The sequence below is a fragment of the Schistocerca gregaria genome, chromosome 8 (genome assembly GCF_023897955.1).
Source record: "Schistocerca gregaria isolate iqSchGreg1 chromosome 8, iqSchGreg1.2, whole genome shotgun sequence".
Classification (NCBI taxonomy): Eukaryota; Metazoa; Arthropoda; class Insecta; order Orthoptera; family Acrididae; genus Schistocerca; species Schistocerca gregaria.
The window spans coordinates 119,596,583-119,615,943 of NC_064927.1; the positions used below are offsets into that span (position 1 = coordinate 119,596,583).

Consider the following 19,361-nt stretch of genomic DNA (forward strand, 5'->3'; position numbering starts at 1 on the left):
TAACTCATTATTATGAAACAGAATCATTGTAGAAATGATAATCTGTAAATAAATGCTTATAACATAACATTTTCTTACACTGTGCACATAAAAATGAATGAAATTCCTTCACATAATATATGTGACACAAAGCGCAATATAAAACAAAATTCAGAAGGCTTTCAAATTGTCACAGATGATCCTGCTAATATTCTGATTCATGTCTGGCATATTTCAGTAGATTGATCAATCATGACAAAAAGAATTGATTGTGTACTACTGACTGCAGCTTCATTATATTCTCTCTCAAGTGGAGACTGACATCAAAATCATTCAACATAAGTACATCTGAAAATCTTCTCACAAGGATCATGTAACATTGAAAGCCCTACAGGTATCACTGCTGTACCTGTACTGTCAAGTCCTTTGTATCACCAGATGAACAAGTTTCTTGACCTCAGGTGTGGTGGTCAACATGGTTTTTTCATAGTGACCACGCACCTTGTCATAGTTCTAAAAAGAACAAACACCTGATCAGGTCAAAATATATTTCAAAGATGTTTTCTTTTGCAGTGAGGGAGAATAACCCTTATTAACTTAGATTCTTAAGGCAGTCAACTAACCTTAGATTCTTAAGCAGTCAGTGTGAAAGAACCATATAGAGCACCACGTCCGAGGACAAGAAACTTGTTCATCTGGTGAACCCTAAGTGTTCAGCGGCACAGGTACATCTATGTCTACCTCCACATCTACACTCTGCAAATCACTGTGAGGTGCACAGCAGAAGATGCATCCCATTGTACCAGTTCTTGGGGTTCCTTCGTTTTCCATTCAACATATGAAGTGCGGGAAGAATGACTAATGCCTTCTATGGATGTAGTAATTATTTTAATCTTATCCTCACAATCCCTATGTGAACAATATGTAGGGAGTTGTAGTATAATCATTTAAGGCTGGTTCTTGAAACTTTGTTAACAGATTTTCTTGGGATGGTTTACATCTATATTCAAGGGTCTTCCAGTTCAGTTTCTTCAATATCTGTGATACTCTCCTATGGATTAAAGTATCCTGTGACCATTCATCTTGCCCTTCTATGTACACATTCAATACCCCCTGTTAGCTCTATCTAGTATGGTTCCCATACACTTGACCAGAATACTAGAAAAGGTCACACGAGTGATTTGTAAGCAATCTCTTTTATAGGCCAATTGCATTTCCCCACTGTTCTATCAAAAAATTGAAGTATACCACCTGCTTTACCCATAACTGAACCTATGTGATCATTCAATTTAATATTCCTACTAAATGTTACACCTCTGTATTCGTACGAGTTGGTCAATTCCAAGAGATACTCACTGATGTTACAGTCATATGATACCATATTTCTCCGTTTTGTGAGATGCTCTAAATGTTCAGAAATGTAAAATTTTGCAAGTTGCCAATCTCTGCAGCACACTGAAATCTTATCAAGCTCTGACAGAATATTTATGCAGCTTCTTACAAATAGTACTTCATTACAGATAACTGCATCATCTGCAAAAAGCCTGATTTTACTATTAACACTATCTGCAACAGCAAGTGTCCAAACATACTTCACTGCGTTACATCCGAAGTTACTTCCACATCTGATGATAACTTTCCATCCAAGATAAAATGCTGTGTCCTCCCTACCAAAAGATTCAATCCAATCATAAATTTCACTTGATACCCCATATGATTGTACTTTTGACAATAAGCGTAGGTGCGGTACTGTGTCAAATGCTTTTTGTAAATAAAGAAACACTGCATCTACCCGACTGCCTTGATCCAATGCTTTCAGTACGTCATGTGAGAAAAGTGTGAGCTGGGTTTCATATGATTGAGGTTTCCGAAATCCATGCTGATCGGCATTGAAGATGTCATTCTGTTCTAGATACCTCATTATGTTTGAGCTCAGAATATGTTCTAAGATTCTACAATAAATCAATGTTAAGGATACTGAATGGTTGTTTTGTGGGTCACTTTACAACTCATTTTGTACACAAGTGTGACTTGTGGCTTTTTCGAGAACTGGGCACAGATTCTTGTTTGAGGGATCTACGATAGATTATAGTTAGATGTGGGGGCTAACTCAGCTGCAAATTCACTATAGAATCTGAGGAGGATTCCATTGGAGCTTGGAGCTTTGTTCAATTTCAATGATTTCTGCTGTTTCTCAACACCACTGACACTAATACTTATTTCATTCATCTTTTCAGTGGTACAAGGATTAAACAGGGGCAATTCTCCTGGGTTTTCCTTTGTTAAGAAACATTTGAAAAAGGAATTAAGTATTTCGGCATTTGCTTTCCTACCCTCAATTTCAGTTCCTGTCTCATTCACTAGGGACTGGACACTAACTTTAGTGCCATTAACAGCCTCCCACAGATGAGTATTAAAATCCTAATGTTAAATTGTTGGAGCTTTCACAGCAAAGTCCCAGAGTTTGAAGCACTCTTGAAAAGCAAGAGACGCTCACATAATACTAGGTTAACAAAGCTGGTTGAAACCTAAAAGTGACAGCAGTGAGATTTTGGGGGGAAATTTAAGTGTATATTGAAAGAATAGGCAAATGGGAAATGGAGTTGGTGTATTTGTCGCAGAAGACAAGAAACTCAAATCCACCAAATCGAAGCTTCATGTTATATTGTTTGGGCAAGACTCAGTGTAATGGGTGGGCATAAAATGGTAACTGGATCCTTCTATCACACAGCAGACTCATCTCCTGATGTAATCAAAAACTTTGGAGAAAACCTCAGTACACTTGTATGTAAGTTCCCCAGTCATACTGTAATCATTGGTGGAGACTTTAATAATTCAACAATTAATTGAGAAAATAACAGTTTGTTAGTGCTGGGTGTGATAAGACACCTTTACACCTTTTGAAACATGACTAAATGTTTCTCTGAAAACTACCTACAATAGATAGTTCAGAACCCCACTCATGATGGAAATACATTCGACATAATGGCAACAAATGCACCTGACATCTTTGGGGGTGTCCACATCCAAACTCATATCAGTGACTATGACACACTTGCGACAACAATGAATACCAAAGTGCAAATGGCAAATACAACAAGCACAAAGATATAAGTGTTCAGCAAACTAGATAAAAAATTAGAGTGTCATATCTCAATGGGGAACTTAAAACTTCCAGCAAAGGTCAGGAGCATGTACAGGAACTCCGACTCACATTTAAAAGAATAGTTGACCATGCACTGGATAGATATCTACCCCGTAGAATAGTTCACAATGGGAGGAAACATCCATGGTATACACTCACTGAAAAGAAACTTCTAAAGAAACAGAGATTATTGCATAATAGCTGAGCAACAACATGTAGGGTGATAGATAGGCACTGAATGAAATACATTTGACTCTCGCGAGAGCAATACATTATACCTTCAGTGACTACCATAGCAGAATATTGCCATGTGACATTTCACAAAAATTCAAAGAAATTCTGATTGAGTAGCAACCTTTGATCTGTAGAGCACACCTGATCCTTTCAGAGAGACCCCACAGTTCTCAACCTTATGACAAGTCCAGGAAGCTACAGCCTACTTTGTCACAGAACCTTCGACGTCTCTGGTTCAGTCCTTCCGCTCAACTCGGAACGAAAGGGTCACCATTAGTTCTGGTGACAATGCTGTAAATTGTGAGCTTCATTGAAACTCCAGGTGCAAGGCTGGTCTTCTCACCCCTCTCTGCCAGGCACTGCAGTGACCCAACAATGACCTTGGAGCACAGATAACAGGCATCATTTGTTCCAACATGCGCCACAATCTGCAGTTGGTTGCACTCTGTTCCCTCAAACGCTCCCTCAATAGCCTTTTCAACATGTTGAATGATGATGTCCGGCATACACACTGACTACACCTGGTGTTCTTTCCTGTCCCCTGCTGCCATTTCCCTAAGGTGTACCATCATTTGCCGTACATTTGAATTGCCGATGGTTAATACTCCCCCTACTCTTTTGCGTTTGGTTCCTCCTGACATCAGAAAAAACACGTTTTCCCAAAAACAGGTGAAGTGAGTACCACTGCCTCAGTTTCAGTGAGAGACAGTACCTCAGATTTGGTAAAGGGGGGGGGGGGGGGGGGGGGGGGGACACGACGACTGGTGCAGCACCCGAAGTCCTCCCTGGTCCCCATCCACCCTGTAAAGGATGTGTAGATCTACCACTGACACACCACTCGCAGTCAAGTGGATGGGTAATGACAGATCATGTACTTTCCGCAGAGGAGACATGATATACAGTAGAGGATAGTACTTGAGGTACCTTTCATACATGTAACAAAGGTACTCTAGCAACACTCCAAACTGCAGCAGCTGCCAATCTTTTGACAGTAGTCAAGGCAATTTCCAGCTGCTTATGAACATCAACCAACTCAGTGTGTGTTTGAGAACAGCATTCACAAAGGGGGTTGCATTATGGCTGGTGCAATGTTTAAGAAGACAGTGAACAAACAATTAAGTTAAACCTGCTGATTGTCTTTTAACCCGTTGAGCTAAAAAGTTGCTAATTCCTTGTAAGAATTCAAGCAGATACACAAAATGAGATTTCTATTAAGGCAACACAAAAATTTGTGGTAAAAATTACTTGTTTCTTAAACTGTTTTGATGTTAATTATAATTGTGAGCAAATTCAAAAATTGAGTTAATTTATGATAAATGCAAATAATATGTAGTGCTACTCCTCTTTAAGAGGAAACTGATGTAACACAATTTGTTAGTTAGAAAAATCTGCTACTGTAACTAAATCATCAATATACAATCAAATTCAGAAGTGATGTATACTTTGGCAGAACTGTGAACCACAAATGCTGATTTGCTACAAATTGCAGGTACAGTCGTGAGATGTACGTGGCTTTCAATATTGGTAGAACTATATGACAGTTTTTCAGATTTAGCACTATTGAATGATTTTGATGTCAATCTCCACTTGAGAAACAATATAACAAGGCCACAGTCACAAGTAAAGCCAAGGCTTACCAATATACTGAAATATGCTTGATACAAATCAGGATATTTAAAGGATTACCCACATCAATACAAAATCCTGTTGTGCTCTTTGTCATGTATATTATGTTAAGAAATTTTATTCATTTTATCTGCATGGTGTAAGAAAATATTATGTTTGAAGCATTTATTTACAGATCATCATTATTGTAATGATTTTGTACCATAATGATGAGTTATTTATAATTTTCAATTAACAAAATTCGCATACGGTGAAACAGTAAACTAAAAAACAAAACAAAAATAATGTAAAATAATAATTTAAAACATCAAATATAAATAATATAAATAACTAGACTAATAATGAATGTTTAGGTATTGTAACTCAGTACGTTGAAAATAATCTGACAGCACACTGTGTACAGCTTATTTTCCAAAAATGGTATATAAGAAACTAGCTTTATTACACATGTATGTATATATGTTGTAACCAAAGTTTCAATTTTTCTATTAACTAACAGTGGTGCAGTATTTTGCAAAACTTATTACAAAATTTGATTATACAGTTTTCAAGCATGTTAATTACATTTCAACTTTTATATGTAAATATTTTTATATATTTTTCAAAAATATTCCCTCCAAACCTAACATGCCGAATTACCTTTCAGGTTGTGTTTTGCCCCTTAAAGAGAGAGAGAGAGAGAGAGAGAGAGAGAGAGAGAGAGAGAGAGAGAGAGAGAGAGAGAGAGAGAGAGACACCTTTAATGGGATACAACACCCACCAAGTTTAATCACGATCGTTTATGGACACTTTGGAGTGTTCCATTGCTAGATTTAAACATCCTGTTGTTAAGAGTCATGAACAGTATGTCAAACACTAGAACTGATTCTCTTCATACAGGAACAGCCATATAAAGTAGTTCAAATCATTGCTTGAGCAATGTGCTACGGCATCCAGACTAGTTGTTCTGGATCCTACTATTAATTAATGTAAGGAACATCATCTATAATTTAAACTGTTGAGTCTTACAATTTAAATACTTTCTGCAAGTTGGCTGCCACACACACTAATGACTGAAAATTAGTTACATGTTATTGTTTCAATACCCATTGATAGGCCAAAGAAAATTTTGAATTTTATGAGATTTATACTTACCCTGTGATGCGAGAACAGAACAGTATTCATATCATATATCAACTAAAGTACTTTTATACTGGTCAAAAATGGATCAAAGATATTCTGTATCTATGAATTACTATGATCCACCTGTATGTAAACATAGTCATAAGTTAATTTGCCAAGAATCGGCAGCATTCTTCGATAGTAGAATTTACAATTGCGAGAAAGAACTGTTTATGAAAAATGCTTCTTTATCACCCATTTCTTAAACAATGTTCTGAAGGTATGAACATTTGACATAATGGTGAACTTAAATATCAATTCATCTTGATGTCACATTTACATGTGAAAATTTTGGTACACCTGAGATGATAGTGGATTAACATTAAAAGATACCCAATGTAATTTATCATGTGTGTTCGATTTGACTTCTGTATTGCCAACTACTTATCAAGCAGCTGAAAAGCTTCCACTAATGTGAGTGTTACCAGTTTATTATAATGAGTCATACATACTTTCATATGCACATCATTCTCTGTCCAGTTTCCCCAAGCATAATGATCTGATTGTGGATATCCAGGAAATGCATGGCTACTAACAATGAGTTAAATTTCATTCAAAGAGCAAAAAGGAATTAAGTCTTTCAAATTTTCCAGTAATATTAATCAATACTTAATCATCAGTGTTGTGTTCTTATTACTTTTATTTACCTGTCTTGTGCATACAGTGCATGTCATGTACCAAGCTCTCATAAAAGCCTGTTCACCGACGCCAACCATTACTATACCTACAAATGAAATAAAGTTTGCAATGCCCCCTGACACTGGGACTGGTGAAATATATTCAAGATGCCCAAGTGGTCATCAAGAGCAACACTTGGTATCTGGTCTTCTCTTAGGGCAGTCATACAAGGACTAAAGGCTTGCATGCAGTAGTTGTGTGTGTGTACATGTGTATGAACTGTCACTACCTTGAAATTAACTACCTGTGTCAGTACCAGCAGATGCCTGCTGCAGAGTGTCTTCACAGTGATTCACTCTGCTTGCATGTGGTAAAGCTGTTGTAACTAGTGTGGCTTAAGTTGGAGTAATTCTCTTCTTGGCTCACAATGGAGTCTCGATGATTCCACAATTATCTTGGACCAGGCTGACAGAGACAGTGATGACTCTTCAACATAGCATGTGCATTACTGTAGACTGTTTTTGGGGAATAAATTGGTGAAGATTACTAACTCAGTGTTCGCATGTTTCTATTTCTCACAAACGCAATGCCTATACCTCCTGACAGCTACCACAAGGGTGCTTCAACCAAGGAGAGTGTGCCGCCACTCCCTGCCCTATCTCCATATTTACATATAACATAATTTGCATTCCACAGTGACACATGAGTATATATTTCAATTTTATCCAGTACCAAACTCAGTATATATTTCTATTTTTGCACACACTTTGTAATTCAATTGTTTTGTACAAATGACTTTGGTTAGTATTGCATGCCAAAAACAGTTGAGCAGAGAGTTTGTAGTTCACACTTCACTCAGTCAGTCAGTCATGAATTAGTTCTCGCTTGTTGTCATGTTGAATAGTACAATTTTATGTTTTTATATTTAGAATCATTTCACAACTTTTGTTATATAAAATTTGCATGTGTATTTACATATCAATATAAAAATTTGATTTTGGAAATTTTATGCAATGGAATTTAATTTCTATTTGATGGGTCATTGGAGCATTTATTACATGACCACCTTTTGTGAAAAATATTACGTTTCATGTTATTGTAAAAACATGAAATCAATGGTATGTGTGATATATGGCAAATAAATGGGTGGACGTGTGCATCACAACAAAACAGTGTCCTTTTATAAATAATTAACCTCGTCATACAGTACTACTTACACCATCATTTCAACGAGCCACATTTTCAACAAGGAGCCACAAACAAATGCGTATTAAAATTGTTTTTTGCACCCTCCTCTTCAGCCATGAATTTCAGTTGCTCTATATTAGCAAATATGAACTTAAAGAGTACAATTGTAGTAAAAGACAGTTTTCATTATTGTAACAGAACACAAGAGTATTAGTGTACTACTGGGGAGGCGGAGGTATCACAGCCCAGCACACAGTTTTAGTTTGCCAGGAAATTTCATAACAAGATTTGGTCCGACCAACTCTCGAGCGCTACGTGTTAATTTTGAGACCCTTAAAAGGATGGACTTATGGAATAACTATAGAAGAGCCAGAGAGGGGCATCATTTCAACACAGTTTTGGTTTCTTTTAATAAGTGGAAGAGTATTGTGGAAGTATTTATTAAAACTTCACTGCACAGAGTGCAATAGAGGCATAGTCTGTAGCTTAAATTCTGAGAGTCCCTCCATATGTTTGCCTTGAAACGACTGAAAAAGTAAAATAAGGGTAGAGATATTTATCTAAAGTCAGTCTCACACATTGTTAATTAATGAAACTGGCAGGGAGTGCAGAGTAGTAAGAGTAGGGGGAGTCTTGAAATCATGCCCATCGCATCATACAACTGACTGTCGAGTATAAATGTTTTTAAATACAATGAAATTCACCTCCTTGATATTAGATGCCAATCCTATAATAGCTGATGGCAACCGTGAATCTGCTGTCATCTGCTGCTGCTGCTGCTGCTGCTGCTGCTGTTGTTGTTGTTGTTGTTGTTGAGCAGGAGGAGGAGGAGGAGGAGGAGGAGAACTCTGGTGTATGTGTATTTGCTGCAGGCCTAGCTGCAGGTGTTGCTGCTGTTGCTGTTGAAGCAGCACCTGCTCCTGCTGCTGCTGCTGCTGTGGTGGTGGTGACTGTTTTTCCTCTTGTGAGTTGTTCAGTGATGATGAAATTTCCAGTGCTGCAACAGTTTCCAAAGCAAGACATAAATTTTTGGACTGCACAAGCATTGTCTACCTACAGTTTAAAAACAGATCAATAGTATTTTACATGCACTTTCCATAGTGTAATGGTAAGTCAGGAAACCTATTTCGCATATCATGAGGTAGGAGGAGTCGGACAAGTAAAACCATGTGAAAAAAACCTTTGTTCAACTGGCTCTTATTAATAGCATCATGTAAGAGCCCCTTTCTAGGGTAACAGTGAAGACCTTAACTGCAACAACAGTGAGGAGAAAGGGTCTTCAGAATGGTGAAGCTGGTGAAAAAGGTACCAATGGGAGTATAAAGAGTACAAAAAAGTAACAACTGTATCCCAGAGGGGCACATGCAGACAGCACATGCCTCCTAGTGAGCAACTGATTTTGGGTGGGGTGGGGTGGGGTGCGGGACCAGACAGCAACAGTCATCGGCCCCTTGTTCCAAAACTTAACACCCACACAGAGAGAGAGAGGGGAAGAAAGAAGAAAAAAAAACAGATAATGGAGACAACAGACGACACAGGACAAGAAAAACTCAGACAAAGAACAGACGAAACAAATTAAAATCACACAGAGTGTGACGGTGGTTGGCCGACCGTAGAGAAAAACAGAGGAAAAGCCAACCACCGAGAAACATATTAAAAACTCAGTCTAAAACTCACAAACACTCATGCTCATAATGCTGATACATGGTGAAACAATGCTCTGGTGGTCAATTTGTGGGTTTAAATCAGCTCGGGGTATGACCATGCTGTGCATTTGACCTGCAGTCAACACACAGAGGTACTGGCAGCAGTCCACACACACAGAGGTGTGTTGGTGCTGTGCAGTGAGTAACTGTGTAGACATTTTCAGACATGCTAATGGTTACTGTGTGTTGAAAATGGCTCAAAGAACACATATTGATGAAGTTATGAGGGGTAGAATACTAGGGAGACTGGAGGCTGGTCAAACACAGCAGGTCGTAGCACAGGCCCTCCGTGTGTCACAAAGTGTGATCTCAAGATTATGGCAACGATTCCAGCAGACAGGAAATGTGTCCAGGCACTACAGTACGGGACATTCACAGTGTACAACACCACAAGAAGACCGATATCTTACCATCAGTGCCCGCAGATGGTCACAGAGTACTGCAGTAGCCTTGCTCAGGACCTTGCCGCAGCCATTGGAACAGTTGACTCCAGACACACATTCTACAGATGACTGAACAGACATGGTTTATTTGCCTGGAGACCTGCAAGGTGCATTCCACTGATCCCTGGTTACAGGACAGCCCGTAAAGCCTGGTGTCAAGAAACAGTACATGGTCATTGAAACAGTGGTCCCAGGTTATGTTCACGGACAAGTCCAGGTATAGTCCGAACAGTCATTCTTGCCGGGTTTTCATCTGGCGTGCACCAACCCCTTAATGTCCTTGAAAGGGACCTGTATGGAGGTTTTGGTTTGATGGTGTGGTGTGGGATTATGATTGGTGCACGTACACCCCTGCATGTCTTTGACAGAGGAAGTGTAATAGGTCAGGTGTATCGGGACGTCATTTTGCACCAGTATGTCCGCCTTTTCAGGGGATACAGAGGGTCCCACCTTCCTCCTGATGGATGATAATGCACGGCTCCACTGAGCTGCCATCGTGGAGGAGTACCTTGAAATAGAAGATATCAGGCGAACGGAGTGGCCTGCCTGTTCTCCAGACCTAAATCCCATTGAGCACATCTGGGACGCTATCAGTCGATGTAACGCTGCACGTCTTCAAATCCCTAGGATACTTCAGGGGCTCCGACAGGCACTTGTGCAAGAATGGGAGGCTATGCCCCAGCAGCTGCTCGACCACCTGATCCAGAGTATGCCAACCCATTGTGCGGCCTGTGTACGTGTGCATGGTGATCATGTCCCATATTGATGTCGAGGTACATGTGCAGGAAACAGTGGCATTTTGTAGCACATGTGTTTCAGGACGTTTTTCTAAACTTGTCACCAATACTGTGGACTTACAGATCTGTGTTGTGTGTGTTACCTAAGTGCCTATACTATTAGCGCCAGTTTTGTGTAGTTCCATGTTGTGTGGCACCACATTCTGCAATTATCCTTAATTTATGAGCTTGAGTGTATTATTAGTTGTAGAAACAACACATTACATTTTTCAAAGTGACATTACTGAACATACATTCTCCATGCAAAGAATCCTTCCGATTTCACTGGGTATTGTAAGATTTCCTTTCTTCTTCTTCTTCTTCTTCTTCTTCTTCTTCTTCTTCTTCTTCCCCCCCCCCCCCCTCCTCCTTTGTTCCACCTTCAGCAACTTGCTGACCAGGGCCCGAATGTGCCAAGAGGCAACTAGTAGTCACTTTCAATATCTGCTGTAGTCAGGTTAGTATTGTATTTCCTTTCCACTGCTATGTTTCTTTGTACTCTGGAACTATGGTCTCTAGGCCACTTTCATTGCCCCACCCTGTACATGCGAACCAGCTAGCATAGAGACAAGGAGGTGGAAAAATATTGTAAGATGATTCAAGAGTTTATAGAGAAATAAAATAGAAATTCTTACATCATCATTATAGGAGACGGGACAGTAGTGATGGGTGTAGGAAGAGATGAAGACACAGTACAAAAATTTGGATTAGAAGTATGATATGAGAGAGATAAACAGCTAATTAACTTTTGCAAAGAAAACTCACTAGTGGTAACACATTATTTTAAACTCACAAAAGGAGGTATTACGCATGTAGCTCAAATTTGAATAAGGAATGTATCACCTGGACTACATCCTGAGACAGGAAAGTTTAGGAAATATCTGAAAATGTCAAAGCTTACCCCGGAGCAGACAAATTCAGACCACAACCTCACAGTGAAGTTGGGGAGGGGGAGCGATAGTATGGTGAGGGGGTGGCGGACCGCGAAGTGCTGCAGGTTAGACATAGGACAGGGGAGAGGTGGGGAGGGAGGGGCAGGTAGCAGAAAAGGAGAGAAATAGAAAGACTGGGTGTGATGGTGGAATGACGGATGCGTAGTGCTGGAATGGGAACAGGGAAGGGGATGGATTGGTGAGAATAGTGACTAATGAAGGTTGAGGCCAGGAGGGTTACAGCAACGTAGGATGTATTGCAGGGTAAGTTCCCACCTATGCAATTCAGAAAAGCTGGTGTTGGTGGGAAGGCTCCATGTGGCACAAGCTGTGAAGCAGTCATTGAAACGAAGGGTATCATGTTTGGCAGCATGTTCAGGAACAGGGTGGTCAACTTGTTTCTTGGCCACAGTTTGTCGGTGGTCATTCAAGCAGACAGACATCTTTTTGGTTGTCATGCCTACATAGAATTCAGCACAGTAGTTGCAGCTTAGCTTGTAGACCACATGACTGGTTTCACAGGTAGCCCTGCCTTTGATGGGATAGGTAATGCTAGTGACCAGACTGGAGTAGGTGGTAGTGGGAGGATGCATGGGACACGTCTTGCATTTAGGTCTATGACAGTGGTATGAGCCTTGAGATAAGGGATTTGGAGTAGGGGTTGTGTAAGGATAGACGAGTATATTGTGTAGGTTCAGTGAACAGTGGAATACCACTGTGGGAGGGAAGGGAAGGATAGTGAGTACAACATTTCTCATTTCAGGGTACGACGATAGGTAATTGAAACCCTGGCTGAGAATGTAATTCAGTTGCTCCAGTACTAATTGGTACTGAGTTATGAGGAGAACGCTCCTCTGGGACTGGACTGTGGGACTTTGGGAGGTGGTGGGAGCCATAAAAGTAAGGCATGAGAGATTTGTTTTTGTACAAGATTGGATTATTACAGTCAGTGAAGGCTTCAGTGAGATCCTCAGTATATTACAAGAGGAACTGCTCGTCACTGGAGATGCGATGACCACAGGTGGCTAGGCAGACGAAAGGGACTTCTTGGTATGGAATGGGTGGAAGATGTTGAAGTGGAGGTATTGCTAATGTTTAGTAGGTTTGATATGGACGGAGGTAATGATGTAGCCATCTTTGAGGTGGAGGTCAACATCTAGGATGGTGGCTTGGTGTGTAGAGTAGGACCAGGTGAAGCAAATGGGGGGAGAAGTCATTGAGGTTCTGGAGGAATGTGGATAGGGTGTCCTCACCTTCAATCCAAATAGCAAAGATGTCATCACTGAATCTGAAGTGGGTGAGGGATTTAGGATTCTAGGTTTTTAGGAAGGATGGCCCATGACTAAATTGGCATAGGATGGTGCCACGCAGGTGCCCATTACTGTACCCCGGATTTGTCTGTAGGTAATATCTTCAAAGGAGAAGTAATTGTGTATGAGGATATAGTTGGAAGGAAGGAGGAGGTTGGTTTACAATTTGTCAGGTGTTGGAAAAGGTAGTGTTCAATAGCAGTAAGGCCATGGGCATTAAGAATGTTGGTGTACAGACAGTTGGCATCAATAGTGATGAGCAGGGCACCGTGGGATAAAGTGACGAACTGTGGAGTGTCGAAGGAGGAAATGTTTGGTATCTTATATATAGAAGGGTAGGTTCCCGGGTAATAGGTTGAAGGTGCTGATCTCAAGAGCAGAGATTCTCTCAGTGGCTGCATAGTAGCCAGCCACAATGGGGTGTCCTGGATGGTTAGATTTATGGACTTCAGAAGGCATATAGAAGATAGGACTGTGGAGAGCAGTAGGGGTGAGTAGAGAGATTGACTCCTGGGAGAGATTCTGGGATGGGCCTAAGTATTGGAGTAGTGGCTTGAGATCCTGCTGGATTAAAGAATGGTGTCACTGTGGCAAGGTTTATAGGTGGAAGTATCTGACATTGGCCGAGTCCTTCTGCCAGGTAATCCTTGTGGTTCAAAACAACAGTGGTGGAGCCTTTTTCCACAAGTAAGGTTATAAGGTCGGGAACAGTTTTTAGATGGTGAACTGCGGTTCTTTCAGCAGATGTAAGATTAGCTTGCATGTTGAGGGATTTGTGGAATGATGATGAGGCAAGGTTCCAGGTTAAGAAATTCTAAAAAGTTAACAGGGGGTGGTTTGGGGGCAGTGGGTGTAGGTCACAGTTGGATGGCAGAGTGAACAGAGTTAGTAAAGGTTTGGTCTTTGGTTGAATCCGATTGGTAGGGTTGGTGTCGAAAAAGTGTTTCCACATTAGGAACTGGGTAAAAGTCTTTAACAAGCCCTGCGTGATTGAATTTAGGAGTGGTGCAAAAGGTGAGGCCATTGGAAAGGATTGATATTTCTGTGGGGCTAAGGCTTCTGGAGGAAAGGTTCATCACATTGTTGCAGGTCTGTTTAGGTTATGGATTCTGTGTGGTGATGGGAGGGAGTTTTGCGTGAAGGGCGGGGGGGGGGGGGGGGGGGGGGTTATGTAGTAGGTCTGCGAGACAGAGTTTGTCAGCTATGAGGGGACATGGGGGATGTTTGGAGGTTGTTGTATTGATTGTGGACAGTGGTACTCCAAGGTGGGAGTAGGAAGTGAGCAGGGTGGAGAGCTTTTTGAGGTGGCATTGTGCATGTTGTTCAAGTTCCTGCAGGGCAAGAGTTTCAATGTGTGTTATGGGTTCCAGGAATTTGGGATTGCATAGCAGGAGAATTTTGCGGATGGAGGGAAGCTACTGCAGGAGATTTGGGCTTGGTTGATATGGTTTTGCAGGACTATGTTGGTGAGGGCTAAGGACTGCCGGAATCTGAACAGGTGGAGGTCGTCGTAGTAGTAGGGGTGGCAGCCAGAGATGGGTAATTTGATGGTAAGGCCATTAGGGGGGATTCCACGAGCCAGGCAACAATTAAGGAACAGTATGTGGGACTGGGATCTTGCTAGAGATAAGGAAACTTTTCTGTATTGAGGCGGATGGAAAGAACAGGGATCCATGGTGGTGGAAAAATGCACTACCTTTCCTCCATCCACAAAATTCTCCTTTTATGCAATCCCAAATTCCTGGAACCCATAACACACACTGAAACTCTTGCCCTGCTGGAACTTGAGCAACATGCACAATGCCACCTCAAAAAGCTCTCCATTATGCTCACCTCCAACTCCCACCTTGGAGCACCATTGTCCACCACCTCTACAACTTCCAAACCGCCTCCACATCCTCTCATAGCTAACAAACACTGCCTCGCAGACTTACTACACTTACCCCACCCTTCAAAACTCTCTCTCACCACCACACAGAATCCAGAACCTAAACAGACCTGCAACACTATCACGAACCTTTCCTCCAGAAGCCTTAGGCTCACAGAAATATCAGTTCTTCCCTAAGGCCTCACCTTTTGCCCCATTCTCAAATTTTATCATGCAGGACTTGTTAAAGACCTTCTCCTCCATCTCCCGCTCCCTACAGTGGAAACACTTTTTCGCCACCAACCCTACCTATCTGACTCAACCAAACACCAATACTGAACCTTGACAACCTCAGTTCACTCCTTCATCCAACTGTGCTCCACACCCACTGTCCACAAACCAACCCCTGTTAACTTTCCAGAATTTCTTAACCTTGAACCTTGCCTCACCATCACTCCCCAAATCCCTCAACATGCAAACTAACCTTACACCCATTGAAAGAACTGAAGTCCACCATCTAAAAACTGATCCTCACCTTATAATCCTACATGCAGCAAAGACTCCACCACTGTTGTTCTGATTACCTGGCAGAAGAACGCCAGATGTCAGATACTTCAATCTACAAACCTTGCAAAAATGATGCAATTCCAGTAATCCCACAGGATTTCCAATCACTACTCAAATCCTTAGGATAATCCTAAACCTTTCCCCACAGTCCACCTCTCTACTCACCCCTACCTATCCCTGCACTCCTACCTTCTACATGATTCTCCTGAAGTCCAAGACGCCCCCATGCGGCAGGTTACTGTGTCCCAATAAGAGAATCTCTGCTCTCATAGACCAACATCTTCAACCTGTTGCCCGGAACCTATCCTCCTATATAGAAGATACCAACCATTTCCTCACTCGACTCTTCACATTTCCTGTCTCGTTACCACACAGTGCCCTGCTTGTCACTATTGATGCCACCTCCCTATACACTAACATTCCTAATGCCCATGGCCTTATCACTACTGAACACTGTCTTTCCCAACACTCTACCAATTCCAAACCAACCACTCCCTTCCTAGTCACCAACTATGTCCTCACCCAAAATTAGTTCTCCTTTGAAGGCATTACCTACAAACAAATCCACAGTACGGCTATGAGCATCCACATGGCACCATTACATGCCAACCTATTCACAGGACATCCTTCCTAAAAACTCAGAATCCTAAACCCCTCACCCACTTAGGATTCACTGATGACCTCCTTGCTATCTAGATCAAAGATGAGGACACCCTATCCCCATTTCTCCAGAACCTCAAAACCTTTCCCCCCATTTGCTTCACTTGGTCCTACTCAACACAGCAAGCCATCTTCGTAGATGTCGACCAGCACTTCAAAGATGGTCAGATAATTATCTCCGTCCATACCAAACCTACTAACCATCAGCAATACTTCCACTTCAACAGCTTCCACCCGTTCCATACCAGGAAGTCCCTTCCGTACAGCCTAGCCACCCATGGTCGTCGCATCTACAGTGATGAGCAGTCCCTCTCGAAATACACCGAGGGGCTAACTGAAGCCTTCACTGACTGTAATTACCCTCCCAACGTTGTACAAAAACAAATCTAACGTGCCTTATCTTTCCAGTCCCCCACCACCTCCAAAAGATCTGCCATCCAGCCACAGAGGAGCATTCCCCTCTTAACTCAGTACCAACCAGGACTGGAGCAACTGAATTACTTTCTCTGCCAGAGTTTCGATTACTCTCATCGTGCTCTAAAATGAGAAATGTCCTGCCCACTATCCTTCCCTTCCCTCCCACAGTGGTATTCCGCCGTCCACCAAACTTATGCAATATACTCATCCATTCCTACACAACCCTTTCTCCCAATCCCTTATCTCAAAGCTCATACCACTGTAATAGACCTAGATGCAAGACCTGTCCCATACCACTGCAGATTATACGAGAAAAACTGGATGAGGCACTCGTTCAGGCAAGAGTGCTTGCTAATAAATGCTCTAGAAGAACTATTTTGTGGGGTGGGACAGAATAAGGAGGAGAAACAAGATGGTTGATGACATCAAGGGAAATTATGCAGACATGAAGAGGATGGTAGAAGACAGCAGAACACAAATAGTTACGATGTAAAAACCTGTCTTGGCACAGAACACACAAATGTATCAATTACATAATATTTGAGCACTTTCTCCTGAAACTTCTTTGATTCTAATTCACTTCCAAAAATTTTAATTTAACTGACTGACTGTTCTGTCCATTCTTGGTAGATTTTAACCTATCAGAAATGAAACAGATGGAAAGCCTTCCTGGAAGTATCAAGTATATAGTCAATCTTGTCCAGAAACTGAATACTGCGTATCTTGATAATTACAACAATTTCCACTGGAATGACACCAAAACAAAAAAGCTTGTTCACTTTGCATACTTTCACTACTTTACTTGCTATGAGTTAGTCTGGAGCAGTTTTGTGAATACTCCGAGTCCCAAAATGGGCAGTCAGAATGGTCAGCAGAGACAGTCTGTGAACTTCGTGTGATTAATGTATTGTTTATTTACATTTACCATCATAAATATTTTGGTTCCACTCTTTAAACTTTAGTTTTATTATTATTTTTACATCTTTTATCAATTTTTTGTATTCACCTGCCCCATAACTGAGTAGCTTTTGACAACATCACTCTGCAAGCCCTGAGAGAAAGTAAAATAAGCAAAACAGCAGTACATTTGCAAGCAGTTTTACTAAAATATTACATGATGAATGTGCTTAAAATTTCATACTCAAAAACTGATAAAATACATTAGCGCTCACCCTCTCATATTCAGATTAATATTTACACTCTAGTGTTTTTCAGCACCACCCATAAGAATCGATGTGCAATGAACTGGGATACTAAACTACTGAGAGAAGAGGAAAACTGAAGTAAGACTCTTTAGAACACACCACTGGCTGATCACTTACAAAAAGTACAACTGAGCTAGCCATCCTGATAACACATTAAAACATTGCCCTAAAATTCTAGGGAACAAGTCACACATTTCACAAAATCTGACCATGTATGTGTCACTGCCAGCTGAAATAAAGGGCGAACTGGATGGCAAATGAGCTGCTGGCTTCTTGCCTGAAAATAAAACACAGTCTAATAAAATATGAGCACGGTGATCTGTAAGCCAAAAGCACCACATTTGGAGAGTCCTTCCTCCAGAGCAAGTAGCCATGCATCAGTGGGGAATGTCATACGCAAAGGTGAGTGACAAGGACTCATCCCATCTTCACGGCTGGAAGGAGGAATGTCATGGCTGAGTTGTGGACTTTAACACATGCAGGTGTAAGCTGTAGGGAAAGACAAGTAATAAACAATATGTATAAGTACCAAGAGGGGACAATAAAAGTGGAAGACCAACAACAATGTACTCATGTTAAATATGGCACATGACAGGGATGTTCAATCTATACACCGAAAATGAAATTAAAAAAATAAAAGAAAACTTCAGGAGTGGGATTAAAATTCAGCATCATCTACATCTACATCTGTGTCTTCATCTACGTCTATACTCTGCAAATCACTGAGATGCACAGCAGAGGGTACATCCCATTGTACCAGTTATTAGGGTTTCTTTCTTTTCCATCCATGTATGGAACGCAGGAAGAATATTTGTCTGACCACCTCTGTGCAGGCAGTAATTATTCTAATCTCATCCTTACGGTCCCTATGTGAGGGATACTTAGGGGTTTGTAGTATATTCCTAGAGTAGGATAGTTTATATCTATCTTCAAGAGTCTTCCATTTTAGTTCCTTCAATATCACTGTCAAACACTCTCGTGGACTAAACAAACCTGTGACCATTCATCCTGCCCTACTCTGCACACACTCAATATCCCCTGTTAGACCTATCCAGCATGGGTCCCACACACTTGGCCAATATTTTAGAACTGGTCACATGAGTGATTTGTAAGCTATCTCTCTTGTAGGCTGATTGCACTGCCCAAGTATTCTACCAATTAACTTAAGTCTACCGGCTTTTTTATCCATGACTGAACCTATGTGATCATTCCATTTAATATCCCTACAAAGTGTTACAACAGGGTATTTGTATGAGTTGGTCAATTCCAAAACGGTGACTCATTGATATTATGGTCACAGGAAACTATGCTTTTTGTTTTGTGAAGTGCAAAATTTTACATTTATGAACATTTAGAAAAAGTTGCCAATCTCTGTACCACATCGAGATCTTGTCATGATCTGACTGAATATTTATGCAGTGTCTTTCAGATAGTACTTCATTGCAGATTCGAGGTCATTTCTACATATGATTATGACTCTCCATCCAAGATAACATTGTGTCCTTCCCAGCAAAAAGTCCTCAATCC

The 19,361-nt window shown here is 41.0% G+C and overlaps 1 protein-coding gene across 8 annotated transcripts in view; it reads right to left on the reverse strand.

Annotated features, from left to right (window-relative positions):
* LOC126284967 (histone-lysine N-methyltransferase 2D-like) overlaps window positions 1-19,361 on the reverse strand; it is a 322,299-nt gene that overhangs the window by 261,599 nt on the left and 41,339 nt on the right. For all 8 annotated transcript variants that reach the window (XM_049984245.1, XM_049984244.1, XM_049984243.1 and 5 more), the window contains exon 3: window positions 8,656-8,948. In XM_049984245.1, coding sequence (XP_049840202.1) covers window positions 8,656-8,948 — 293 coding nt within the window. The remainder of the gene's footprint in view (window positions 1-8,655; window positions 8,949-19,361) is intronic.